The following is a 15,000-nucleotide window of genomic DNA, read 5'->3' on the forward strand; positions in this document are numbered from 1 at the left end:
AAACACATTATTGACAATCCGGTCACAACACAGTAATTATCCTCAGGCTACTTCGGGCTCCAGAAGATGAGGATCCAAAATGCTTAATACGACTGTCTTCAGCCAAATTGAAACCCACAAACTCTTTGATGTCGGTCAAGTATCTTCATCACTCGGCCATTGCTTGGTTAACATTTCCTTGAAAGAAAATTATTGTGTTACCTTATTGCACATTGTTAAGAGACAAGTGTACATTCAGTGTTGTATTATTTACGTTAGCCGCTGTCAGTGCGAAAATGTGGTTTGCCCATCATAGTGAAATGGAGCCATTCACTTGTGATATGTGAACACCTGCGGATGTGAATTTGTTTACAGTAATTGGTTGCAGCAACGCTCTGATGTAGCAAGCAGTGTAACCTAGTGTCAAAGAATACCGAAGAAGACCAGACCACTCACAGCTTAGACAGAACTTGGGAATTTGTTCATGATACCATCAACAGGGTTTTTTTTACGTTCCACTATCTAACGCAAGCAGACGAGTCACCCGGCTTAATGTCCACTCGAGGGATTGAGCTCTTTGTGATGTAACACTGTGCCTGCGAAGCTCCAGCTCTGACGGATTATAGTCGGGCCACGACTCAAACCAAAGCTCGACAGCACCAACGGAAGTGCACCACTGATGAACACCTTTCTAATATTTGGCTTCATTCTCATGTGGAACATTCGACCTCCACACTATCATTTCAGGTTGATGCAACAGTGCATCATTCAACTTTACTCCAAGGAAAAGAACGACCACAAGACAATTTATTTTTCATTATCCAAGTGCTATAAGTGGACTTATGGCTTTTCTTTGCTGTAATTATTTTGTTTCCCAATGTTAGCTCAAGAGGATTCTAAACCAGCTCCAAAAATGTGGTTAAGCTAGTGTTTGTTCAGTGATTAAAACTTGGCACTTTTGGAATCCTCTATGTACTATTTGCTTCTTTCTGGGTCACAGCATTAAATGAGAAAGTGAAAAAGATAATGATAAACACATGTTTTCACCACTCCATCCTTTGTTGGTACAGCGTCTGTTCATGAATAAAAGCTTCAAATGTTCCAAGCAAGCAATGAAAAAATAATTGGGGGATCACACAAGTACAAAAACATGGATATCTCGGTGGAATAACAGTCCGGGAAGAATGAAACCGGGAAATGAGGCATCGAGACGAGAAACGTTTCGGGATTCTCACCAATGGGAGAATATAACACATTTATGGACAAACTTAGGATGCAGCTCGATTTTGCCCAGAGAGACAACACGTAATGGTTTATTTAATTTCCACTACCAGGGTGAAATTCAACACATGATTTTATGATAATCTTTTACCGGGATAATTTATGATAATTATGATAATTCATGTAAGCCTTGAAATTTTTTTATAAATGATCCGTCTGCATGCACGTGGCAGCAAAGGAATTTTTTGGGTATACGTGTTGCTCTGCACAACAAGTCTTGGCATCATTTTCTTTTATTTTATCTTCGTCAATGATACCAAAAACAAGACATGGATTCGAGCTCAGGCTGCCTACCATCAAGTTATTACAATTTGATACCTGTCGTACAGACTTGTGTTGTACGTCTGGAAAGCGGTGTGATGCTTTCAGTAGGTTCTACAACTATCTATTATTGTCTCGGAGTCCTTATGTGTCACTATGCTTGGCAATGTCATCCTGTGGAATGCCCCTTCACTTCCTTCTCAGGCAGCTTCCTCTTCATGAATTTATCTATTGTCTGAACAGGTTTGGTCGGATGTGACAGATGTCTGCTGATCATGCCACGGATATGTTTTATTTACAGATCATGAAATCTCAAGGATGATGTTAGTGCCAACAAACATTTCTCTGGTGCAAGAACATTCTGGCTACGTCTATAACATATCCTGCTGGACTAAAACCTCCTGTATTTTACACAGATATAGGCCTCAGGCTCTCTTCATTCTCTATACAACATGGAGTGGTCTGGATGTGCAATCGACGATGCCTCATACCATGATGCGAGTATTGGTTTTTCTGACATACACTACCGGTCAAAGGTTTTAGAACACCCCCATTTTTCCAGTTTTTACTGAAATTTAAGCAGTTTAATGTTTCAATGTACTCTGAAATTAAAGCAGAGAACAAATAAAAAATTGCAGATAAAAAAGAAATCATGGAATCGTTTTGTTGAAGAAAATTTAATCGAAATTCTTGACTCATCAAAGTAGCCACCTTTTGCAGATATAACAGCAGAACTTACTCGTGGCATTCTTTCTTCAATGGAAATCAAATATTGTTTGGAAAGTTCTTCCCAACACTGTTGCAGAAGTTCCCACAAAAGTGTTGCACTTGCAGGTTGCTTTACTTTCACCCTTCTGTCCAGTTCATCTCAAACCAGCTCGATGGGGTTTAAGCCTGGAGACTGTACTGGCCATTCTATGATTTGAAGCCTACCGTCTTGTTCTTTTCTTCTAAGGTAGTTCTGACATAGCTAGGAGGTATGTTTTGGGACAATATCTTGCTGTAGTATGAACCCCTGACCAACTAGGCATAGACCAGAGGGTATTGCATGGTGCTGAAAAATGCTGTGGTAGCCCTTTTGGTTCAAGGTGCCAGTCACTCTGTGCAAGTCGCCGACTCTGGATCCAGCAAAAGAGCCCCAGATCATCACGCTTCCTCCTTCATGTTTGAGAGTTGGTGTCACACACCGAGGAACCATCCTTTCGCCTACTCGACAGCGTGCAAAAACCCTGCGTGATGAACCAAAGATTTCAAATTTTGATTCATTGGTCCATAAGACCTTCGTCCAGTTTTTAGTAGTCCACTGGCGGTGCTCCATGGCCCAGGCAAGCCTCTTTTTCTTATTTTGCCATCTTAGCAATGACTTTCTTACTGCCACTCGTCCTGTCAAACCTGCAGCTCGAAGTCTTCTCTTCACAGTTGAAACTGAGACTTCCTTACTTCGACCAGTGTTAAGCTGTGTTTGAAGCTGCTGTCCTGTGAGCCACCTATCACGCAGCAAGCTGTTGACTCTCAGAAACTTATCTTCTGATTGTGTTGTCGCTTTGGGTCTGCCAGACCTCTTCCTGTCAGAGTTTCCTCCAGTTTCCAAGTGCTTTTTGATGGTAGAGGAAACTGTATCACTGACTCCTTGGTTTGCTTTGCAATTTCTCTAAAGGAAAGACCTACACTTTTAAGGGCTATAATCGTCTGTCTGTCTTCCTTTATTAAATGTCTTTTTCTTGCCATTATGATAGCAATATCCTACTTCCTGAAGTGCAATATTGTCCAAATAATGCTTCAGAGGGTGCAGCAACACAGTCTGTTCCAGCACTGCTTTTATACAGACAGAGGGTTTGTAACTAATCAACAAAAGTTGAGACACCTGTCGGAATTGTTTGCATCAACTTTCAAGGCTTAATTTACTTCTATTGCTGCAGAACAACTGCAGTTGCCAACCAATTACTTGTTCCCTGAAAAGTTCCCTTTTTTACCAACTCTGAAATTTGCATTATTTTTAAGTTTTTGGTAATCTAAACTTTTTTTAACCTCTGGCAGTTTACCGCTTAGCTTTGTACCATTTCAGGTTATTCATTGGACTTGCACTGCTTAAATTTCAGTAAAAACTGGAAAAATGGGGGTGTTCTAAAACTTTTGTCTGGTAGTGTCACTGATATACATGTCACTGATTGTCGAGGCAGCTCACACTCAGCTGGCTGTATATCCAAAACAATTGATTCCCAATGTGCTCATTGGAACTCAGTAGTCAGTTGTGGGCATTTGAATTGAGATGATGGACTGACTGAGTAGTGGATGGTACAGCTTATCCTTTGGGTTGTCCTGCAGCCCATGGCCACTGATCAGATATTACAATCATCCATTTTGTTGACAATGATTGGGATGTCCATGAAAATGGCTCAGTTGACCTTCTTGGATTCATTGGTTTTAAACTTTGAAACAGCAATCCACTATTTTTGCTTTCAATGTCATGTGGAACATTTGACCTCTTAAAGCACCTACCATCTTAGCTGATGATAAACATGTACACACACACACACACACACACACACACACACACACATACACACACACACACACACCTGCTTACTGTGCTGGTGTATTATGAGTCAACAATTCGAACCACTTGAATCCATCAAATAACTTTTCACATTTCATGTTATCATGCACATTTGTGTAAAGCAGAATTTGTGCTCACATCACTCACAGAAAAACCAAAAACTATTCAGATCGAATATCTGTGCCAAATTTGCCAATGCATTGCACCTCTTTAAAGGTGTGGAAATGTCAGTGTAGTGCAGTTCATATTCAAAGATTAGAGCCATTCAAAAAGAATGTGAACACGATGCTCGAAGTCGCCCAAGATACAGTATAAAATGTTGAATGAGATGTATACATAAATTTTAAAAATATCATTTTAATATAAATATGAGTTCCCTTCCAAGGTCCTTCAATGTAGCAGGAGGCCAGTATGCCTATCATCTTGCCAAATGGTTGCCAACCAATGGTTGTTTGTCTGTATTCTCTACTTTTTAAATGCTGAGCATCAATCTAGGAAGTAGCACGTACCATTTTATATCTTTGTTATGACTTGGCTGTGGTTCCAACTGCTGACCTCGTGGATGGACCATTATGCACTAAGTATGATATTTTCATAATTATACACAGTTGTTTGTTGGGAAAATCATAGTTTGTTGTATGTTTGATTGCTGTGTAGAATAGCAAGATGGGTTGACCTGTTTAGCTTTCCCATTTGAACAAATAGCCTGGTGTTGGCTTAATGGTTAAGGCAGCTGGCTTGAGGTCTTCAGTTCAAGCCCCTGTCATGTCATTGAATTAACACCAGGTGGGTTGATTTAGCCTGTCGTCCTTCCGAGGTTGGAAAAATTAGTACCAGCTTACCTGAAATGGGGCACTGCAAAAGTGGCACAGCCACGCTTACAGCAATGACGCATCCAGCAGCCACAAGCTGCAAGTGAAATGATGATTTGAATCAATGGCTCATGATGCAGTTTAACATTCCACTTCCTGCAGTTGATGGATTTGTCCATTGTCTACTAATGCCCTTGTAATCTATACGAATAAAAGGAGCTCAGTCGCAGCATGCTTGCGTCCATCCGTCCGACCATCTCTGCCTGTCTACGTGCGCCCACAATTGTCATATTGGGGATACCACTTATCAAGCCCAATCGAAAAACAGTATGATATAGTTGAGTAAGAGTTGAAACTGTGATATAGTTGAGTAAGGTGAGGATTGATGGGCCGGTTTCAATTTACATTTAAACAAAAACTCTTCCTCTTTCATCTTGTTCTTCACTTATATAAATGGTGAGTCTCATTCAATCCTATTTCTCATATCGATCAGACTCAGAAAACGCTTGTGATATTCAATCCTTTTTTTTTCAAACATTTCCATTTTATTCATATAACAGTGATATATCACCCTATCAAACAGTATTTTTGATGATATACTGCCTTTCACTCTCGTTGCAACACAGGTGAGAAAATGATACAAAAAAAACAGCTGATATTTCAGTTTTTCATTTGCCTGATTTTTATAGAGTGAAACTCCATTTTTCACCTGGTACCTATTCTAGTTCTCATTAAAGTAAGCTATACACTATTTTGTTTCGACTGATGTCTTTGGCTTACATGTCATTCATGTACAAACTCCATTTTGAACCTTAAATACATTTTAAAATGCAAGATTTTTTTTTTAAAGTACCTTCTATAGTTAGACACCAATACCCCCAATGTGGGCACTTGAAATCAGCAGAAAAGGAAAATAAATGACACAAAAGGTTGTGAATCATGGATATATCTGTTCCAATATTTTCTTCCAGGAAAACACTTAATTCCAGGAAAATACTTTCATCGAAATAAAAATAATAATAATAATAATAATAATAATTAAAATAATAAGAGTGATAGTAATGAACTCGAGTTTTATGGCAACTTAACAAAAGTATGTTTGTTTGTTTTTAAACCCATCTTTTTCCCTCTTCAAAATAGTGCAGGAAACAACATCTGAGTTGCTTCATCCATTAATTTTGTCAACTGCTATCTCTTTTTCATATCCACTCGTAGATTTAATTTCAGTTCCTGTTGTGTCTATTATGACTTTCTTTTTGAAAGGTTGTTTTCCCCCCTCTGGCAAAGGTTGATTACCTTTTCATGTGATGCAAGTTGTGCTGAAAGAGAATCAGCAGGGGGTTTAAAAAGGAGGTTTAAGCTTTTAATGCAGGGATATGTGTCTCCCCCACCTGTGATTGTAAACCCATTAGGCTGAGTTTTTCGAAAAGAAGGAGAAGCTCGTTTGGCCATTTGGTTCACATAGGAGGGTGCACTGATCCAGAAAAAGGGCTCTTGTCCAAAAGGCGCCTTGCTAACATTGATATTCAGCTGCTCAAGAGCACCCTTCTGAGGCAAACATTTGGCAGGGCATCGTGCACCTTCACCCTCTGCCCTTTTGCTGTGAAAAAAAGAAAAATTCAAAGCACAATCCACAATGGCACCTAACAAAGCAAGCCATCGCTTCCCAGGCCAGGGCCTTCAGGATCTTCCAGGCTGAATTACTGTGGTGCTTACTGACCCCCACCCCTCCCCTCCAACCCCATACCCAACCCCACACACAAACTAACCACCCACGCCCATCACCTCTGACACCCTCCTCTTCACAACAATATTAACTTCTAATTGAATATTTCACTACAGAGAGAACGCTGCATCATTGGAAGTGAGTTCTTGATGGTTGGGGTCGTAGTTGGCAAAGTATATGATAACAAACCAGTTCTTCTTGGAAAGATTTCCTTTTGGCCTCATGTTTTGGAAGATCTCCCAGGCTTCTCGCCTGTCAGAAGATGCCTGTGGAACAGTGGCGCCATTTGGCGTGGCATGAAAGGCAGTTTTGTCTGCCGCTGAGCTCACCGCACCAGCTAAGGTTGGTTCCCGGCTTGGAACTCACGTGGATGAGTGTTACCTGCCCATGGTTGTAAAATGGCAAAGCTCTGATGATGTATTCATAGCCAGGTGTCTCACAACTAGTATCCCTATTTAAGTCACAAAACATCCTGGCTTAGGAGTGTGTCCATTTGCAGCTTAACGCATTTTTTCAAAATATTATAGCTTGGCTTTGAAGCAACCAGCTCAAGTCCCCATGTGCATCACCAAAAGCAGATTGCCGAATGGCTTATTGAAAATGTGTCCTCCCACCAAGGTATCCAAATAATATATACTTTATCGGGCTCAGTTTCAATGGACACCAAGTATAACAAGCAAGACATATTGTGACGATAAAAAGGTCGTAAAGTCATCCGTGAAAGGATCCCAGATGATAATCCGATCCAAACGGTCATTAAACCATTCAGGTAGATTCCTCTGTCATTCAATTGGTGTCAAAGGAACATATTGGATAAAGGTATAGATATGTGCTGTGAGAGTCTGTAGCTGCTTGGATTTTTGTCCGTCTTAAAGTGTCGTATGAAAACCTTTTTCAGATCTCTCCTCCATCCACAATATGTATTTGATTCTTCTGCGTTTCAAATCAGTCTTGACCGTTTTATTTAAAGTGTTTTGTAGCTTAAAGGAATACTTCTACTCAGACAGAAGACATATGCTTTTCCAGGAAAGCAGAACCAGTTCCCAAATTTAGCATAATAAACACTGGAATAGGGCAAGCGGCAGATTTAAAAACAATTGTCATTTAAAGCTAAGAGAGTTGTCAAAGAGTGTCATTCTAAGTCTGTAAACATATTATTGCTTTTGGCTTCCTTCATGGCTTTGAGGAAAGTGTTTTTGAGTACTGAAAGGCTATTAATCTCCAAGGACTAGCTACATAAATATATGAGGACGTTGTTATAGTTGCCAAGCAATATTAATAGTATGTATGTTTGATGACAGACTGTTTTAAGTCTTGTGTAGTTGGCAAGCATCCGAGAATGCACATCAAACCCAGACAGAAACCGTTCTGTATTTATGTACATTCTAAGCTTCCTTTGAGAGAGCCATTCAAACTTCGTTGGAGACAGGAAAAGGTGAGCGATTTTTAGCATCATCTTCATGAAATCACCTTTTTTGTTTTTAACGGTAGTTTTGTTTTCAATGCGACATTGACGTGTGAAAAGAGCGTATTCTCTCTTCTTAGTCCAAACATAAATGAGAGACAAGGGCCAACCCATAATTAATAGGAACAGAAGATATCTCCTTTTTAGACCCAGAAACATGTGCTCTGCAACACATAAAATTTTAAGGAATTGTCTTCAGGGAAAACCCTAAAAATTGAGAAAAACAAAATGTATGCCAAATATAAAAATAAATCATTGTAACCCTTTGCCAAAATAAAGGTAGGATGGTGACAACACTCTTTTAGTTTATTTTTAGCATCCAGAATTGCAAATGAAGTAAAATATAAAACATAGGATTAGTTATTTGCAGTCATTTACAAACGGTCAACGACATTTCCCATTATTCAAGCCCATTAAATATTAATGGCTGTCATTGTCGATATAATTATATAACATAACATGGTTAATTTATATAATACCAGCAGAGGGACACAGTGTTGCCCGGTGCTGTTCTAATCCTGTTGGCATTTTAAAGAAATTATATTTTGTTTTATTTAGCTTATGTGGGGACATCCATCAACTAAGGAATGGGGTCGGGGATCATGTAACATTACAACTGTGATCATGTAACAAACCACTCGCTCGGGGTGACGGGGCACGAACCACTCACTCGGAGTGACGGGGCACGAACCAATCGCTCGGGGTGATGGGGCACGAACCACTCTCTTGGGTTGACGGGGCACGACCCACTCACTTGGGTTGACGGGGCATGAACCACTCACTCGGGGTGACGGGGCACGAACCACTCGCTTGTGGTGACAGGGCACGAACCACTCGCTCAGGGTGATGGGGCACAAAACACTCGTTCGGGATGACGTGCCACGAACAAAGTATATGAGGTCTGTCTAAAAAGTAATGGGACTGAGCCTGCTCTGTGTTCCACTTACACAACTTCAATGAACGAGTTGTGTCACTCTTTCACAACATTCCACCAATATATATGATTGGTGATGGTTGACTGCGCTCATTGTGTGATTTTTTTTTACAGGTCACGCTTTAAACGTTGTCTAGTCTGAGTCATTGCGCTATTAGTCGTGAGCAGAGAGCCAATCTGAAGTTTCTTGACAAACTTGGCAAAACACCTTCTGAATCCCTTGCAATGCTGCAGCAAGTCTACAGGGAAGAAACGATGTCATGTACACGTGTGTTTGAATGGCACAAGAGGTTCAAAGAGGGACGGGAGGAGGTTGAAGACGATCCACGGTCTGGAAGAACTTCAACAAGCAGAACATTGGACAACATCAAGCGTGTGAAGCAGATGGTGCACGCAGATCGTCGACTCGCGGTGTGGATGATTGCTGAGGGACTTTCCATCAACAAGGACACCGTCTGGAGCATCATCACTGAAAATCTCGAAAAGCCAAGGTGTGCGCAAAGATGGTTCCCAAGCTGTTGTCCGAGGACCAGAAACGGCAAAGAGTCACTGTCTGTCAAGAAATTATCGTGCGCCTCGAGGACGATCCAGACCTGTTCGGGAGAGTCATTACTGGCGATGAATCGCGGATATTCGATTATGATGCCAAGACCAAACAGCAGAGTCGTCAGTGGGAAAAGTCTGGCATCACCAAGACCAAAGAAAACAAGGATGTCGAAGTCGAAGATCAAGGTGATGCTTATCGCGTTTTTGACATTTAGGACATCGTCCACTTCGAGTTTCTACCACTGGGTCAAACAGTGAATCAATACGTGTACAAGGAGATCCTCCGGCGCCTCATGAGATCAGTCTGGGACAAGAGGAGGGATCTGTGGGAGAACAACGCCTGGGTGCTCCACCATGACAACGTCCTTGCTCACAGTGCCCTGAGCATCCGACAGTTTCTGGCAGAGAGGAACTTGCCAACTCTGGAGTAACCCCCATATTCGCCAGACTTGGCCCCTTGTGAGTTTTTCCTATTCCCCAAGCTTAAGGGGGTGATCAAGGGGAGCCAATTTCCTGATGTGGAGGCTATCAAAAGGGTCGTGACGATGGAGCTCCAGAGGATTCCAGAAGAAGCCTTCTGGGGGTGCTTCGAAGCGTGGAAGAAGAGGATGGACAAGTGTGTGAGACTGGAGGGAAACTATTTTGAAGGGGACAAGCTGTGATTTCAATATATTTTTTTGAATGAAATTTCTGTGAGATCAGTCCCGTTACTTTTTAAACGGACCTTGTATATACATATATGTACATGTATATGTATATATATATATATATATATATATATATATATATATATATATATATATATATATATACATATATGTATATATACATATATGTATATATACATATATATGTATATATACATATATATGTATATATACATATATATATATATATATATATATATATATATATATATATATATATATATATATATATATATATATATATATATATATATATATATATATATATATATATATATATATATATATATATATATATATATATATATATATATATATATATATATATATATATATATATATATATATATATATATATATATATATATATATATATATATATATATATATATATATATATATATATATATATATACATATACATATATATATATATATACATACATATATATGTATATATACATATATATGTATATATACATATATATGTATATATACATATATACATATATATATATATATATATATATATATTTATATATATATGTATGTAGAATTATGAGCCAAAACATTATGACCTCCTGCCTGATATACTGTTGGTCCTCCGTGTGCCGCCAAAACAGCGCCGACCCGCCGAGGCATGACCTCCACAAGACGCCTGATGGTGTCCTGTAGTATCTGGCACCAAAACATTAGCAGCAGATCCTTCAAGTCCTGTAAGTTGCGAGGTGGAGCCGCCATGGATCGGACTTGTCGGTCCAGCACATCCCACACATGCTCAATTGGATTGAGATCTGGAGAAATTGGAGGCCAGGGCAACACCGTGAACACTTCATCATGTTCCTCAAACTATTCCCGAACAATCTGTGCAGTGTTGCAGGGTGCATTATCCTGCTGAAAGAGGCCACTGCCATCAGGGAATACCATTGCCATGAAGGGGTTTACCTGGTCTGCAACGATGTTTAGGTAGGTGACACGTGTCAAATTGACGTCCACATGAATGGCCAGACCCAGGGTTTCCCAGCAGACCATTGACCAGAGCATCACCCTCTCTCCACCAGCTTGTCATCTTCCCACAGTGCATCTTGGTGCCATCACTTCTTCAGGTAAAAGGCACACACGCACACGGCCATCCACGTGATCCAAAAGAAACGGGACTCATCAGGTCAGGCGACCTATTCCACTGCTCCAATGTCCAGTTCCGATGCTCGAGTGCCCATTGTAGGTGCTTTCGATGGTGGAAAGGGGTCATCATGGGCACCCTGACCGGTCTGCGGCTACGCAGCCCCATTCACAGCAGGGTGCGATGCACTGTGGATTGTTACACATTCCTCCCATGACCACCATTAAAATTTCCTGTGACTTATGTCACAGTAGACCTTCTGTCGGTTAGAACCAGATGGGATAGCCTTCGTTGCCCTCGTGCATCGATGAGCCTTGGTCGCCCAACACCCTGTCACCGGTTTGTGGTTTGTCCCTCCTCGGACCACTGTCGGTAGGTACTTACCACTGCTGACTGGGAGCACCCCACAAGCCTTGCCATTTCAGAGATGCTCTGACCCAGTCGTCTGGCCATAACAATTTGTCCCTTGTCAAAGTCGCTCAGGTCTTTACTCCTGGCCATTTCTCCTGCATCCAACACATCAACTTCAAGAACTGACTGTTCACTTGCTGCTTAATCTATCCCACCTCTTAACAGGTGCCATTGTGACAAGATAATCAATGTTATTCACTTCACCTGTCAGTAGTCATAACATTTTGGCTCATCAGTGTATATATTCTCAAGATCAATGACAGACCTACCCTTCGTAGTCAGTGACTAATCAGGGAAGACAACTTTCCTTAAGCTCATCATCATCCATCACTTATGTGAACATGTTCACTTTGAATTCATTCAAAGTGTTCAACACAACATGTCCCTCTAAGGACGATACCACAACTGTATAAAGAGCTCTCTTGTGCCTGTCAAATGGATAGCCAAAGAAAGAGTTCATGTTCTGCAACTTCAGTGATTCTTCAAAAAACTTGTCACACTGAGTTCTGGTGTTCAGCCACGAAGCCGATCACGAACATCAACCGCAGGAAAGTACCACGACATACTTGTCTACTTTCAGATATCAACTTTGGAAGGGATCTGGTGATTTCATGCTAAATGGAGAATATGGATGGCAATGTAGTGAGGAATTAACTAAATTATCTATTTAATGACTTATTTGGAATTGGTACCGAAGAAATTCCAATGTGTGATTAGATATAACTGTAACACTCATCGCAACATCTGGATGCAACAATTCATTAAAGCTAACTTGGTGATGAGCTCGTATTATATGATCAGAATTTTTCTTGATTACATCTCGTGTGACAGCCATTACTATTTTTCCAAACCTTCGGTAATGCAATATGACCTTGACCTTTCACCAATGACCATAAATGGCTTATCCTTTGTAATTTTATTTTCCTTCCATTGGAATTCTGAATGCTAAGTCAAATTCAACAACCTTAGATCACCATTTGTGATTTGTATTATATGAGTATTTGGTGGAAATATCATGCAGTGCCATTTATTCGCTCGGCCGAGGCCGTTTATTCCTGATTCATGAAACACCCTGCAACCCATTCCAACAGAAAACAGACGTTTCTGGAATGTCAGCCGCATTTTCCATCCAATCACCATGCAACTTTGGTTAAAAAATAAAAATTCTACATGGGTATGCATGCACTCCTATGTTGAAAGCTTCAAGTAAATCGCTCAAGCAGTTGTGAAAAAAACGACTTTCAAAGTCAATCAAGGTGAAAAGATGAGAACGGAAGAAAAGTTTCTGTGACGTGAAACACCCTGAAACTCATGCCTGAAGAAAACTGATTTTTTTTGTTGGAATGCCGGCTACATTCTCCATCCAATCATTATGTAACTTTGTAGAAAGCTAATTTTTACCATTGCACATATTTCTTATTTTGTCAACTTGGTTGTGGGATGGCTTTGGAGGCCATAAAATACAAGTTGATGACTCTTTCCTTAATGTTGGGAAAGAAGGTACACAGAGTACACTGCACAAGTGCAACCACATTTACACTTGACACAAGAGATGGTTTGAGCCCAAATTTTTGGAGCCTCAACTGAAAATACCAGGAAAAGGCAGAAATCCCAAATCAATTTTCCAGAAATTCCTTGGAAACTACTTACCAGGAAAGAAACACAAGCTTGGGCTCTATTTGTTTGAAAGCTTTTCTCAGTTCAAGCTCGAAAACTAGGCTTGCACAGTCTCTAATCTACACCATACACGACGTGTCAGTCAACAGTGTTGCACAATTGTTGCCAATGTGGCACAATCGACAACATCGAAGATAATAAGTACTAAAATATTATCCTGCACTTTGTATTGACTGAAACTTTAAGTAAAGTCCTTTTCATCTCATTTGCACAAGGCTCCGCTCCACAACATGGTGAAGGATTGTTGCGGACGCCTATGACGAGTTAAGATTTACCCTCAGACAATTCCTTAAGAATTTTTACATATCACAGAGGGCTTACTCCTGGGTATAAATTAACAGAGAAACCTTCTTTTGTAATTGATGAAAGTTAATACTTCAAAATGATGACTTTCATGACCACACAATTATTCAGAATTCGTGTGACTCCAAATGTCGTTCATTCGCTTATCTTTCATAAAAGGGACACCATTGTGAGCTGGCATCCTTGCCAGATACAAAGCTAGTCTTCATGTTATTTTTACCCCATTTTTCTCAGTGATATCTCAGTTTCTTGGTCAAAAAGTCCTTTCAGAGTGGGGATTAAGTAGGGCCATACCACACTAATAGAAGCTGTTTGTGGGCTTGCTTTGTTGGCTCAAACATTACTTCTGGCCATTGTGTTAACAGTAGTGATTTTGATTATATGTATGTGTGGAATGCTAGTCTTCATAAAGGTTGGTGTTGGTTGCATGAGCAGACAATTTGAATATGGGATTTAACAATGGAAAGCTGATAGTATTGGGAAATAGCTGATATTACAAGGAAACATAGATTTAACAATGGAAAGATTGTGCCAAAATTGAGTGAACGCATTGACTGGCAGTGCTCAAAACGATACAAAGCACAATATCTCAAAAAGTCTTTTTCTTCAAACTGATTTTTATTTTTAAAACATCACCTTTACTAAAACCTGCAAACCATATAGCTCCACGAGTGACTGCTCTTCATTGCGTGCAGCATTCGAATACCGTTATTATTTCACCATTACTTTAGGTCACAGGGTGAGGGATACATCCTTTCCAATGGAGCAAACAGCTGCCATTTTTTTTGAAACGGGGGCACGACCTAAAATAATGCTTTCCTTGCCATCTTTGTCTCACTTCCCTTCCAACTCAAACTTCATCCTCAAAGCATATTTCAATTTCCTCTTTAACATCAACCCTATACTCGATTTTATTTCTGTTTTTTTTTTCTGATTTAAGCATTTTAAAAAAAATGTTTTATTTCTTCCATTCCAGCTTCTTTATTTTTGATTTGAGAGGAAACGTAGTATGAGGGAGTAAAATGGTGTGATGGTTATGAGCTTGATATCTATAAACATAAGGCTATCAAGGCAATTTCAGTGGATCGGTCGAGCGAGACGTTGTCTGTTGACATTACTTGGTGAACATTTAAGATTTCAGTGTCTTTTGACGAAGAGTAGGCGAGATATCGCCTGCACCCATCCAATCCATACCAAACCTTCTCCCAATATTGCCAA

At 40.0% G+C, this 15,000-nt stretch overlaps 1 protein-coding gene across 4 annotated transcripts in view; it reads left to right on the forward strand.

Moving 5' to 3' along the window:
* Positions 1 to 15,000, forward strand: part of LOC147027119 (pappalysin-2-like) — a 510,774-nt gene that overhangs the window by 314,613 nt on the left and 181,161 nt on the right. The window contains exon 24 of one of the 4 annotated variants that reach the window (XM_085883284.1): positions 727 to 959. The exons of the other annotated variants lie outside the window; for them this stretch is intronic. Within the exon in view, the coding sequence (XP_085739410.1) occupies positions 727 to 813 (87 nt within the window). The 3' untranslated portion in view covers positions 814 to 959. Of the gene's footprint in view, positions 1 to 726; positions 960 to 15,000 lie in introns of those variants that run through there. 4 annotated transcript variants of the gene reach the window in all.

Source organism: Eptatretus burgeri, chromosome 5 (genome assembly GCF_056783735.1).
Source record: "Eptatretus burgeri isolate ZD-2024b chromosome 5, Ebu_testis_v1, whole genome shotgun sequence".
In the NCBI taxonomy this organism is placed as follows: domain Eukaryota; kingdom Metazoa; phylum Chordata; class Myxini; order Myxiniformes; family Myxinidae; genus Eptatretus; species Eptatretus burgeri.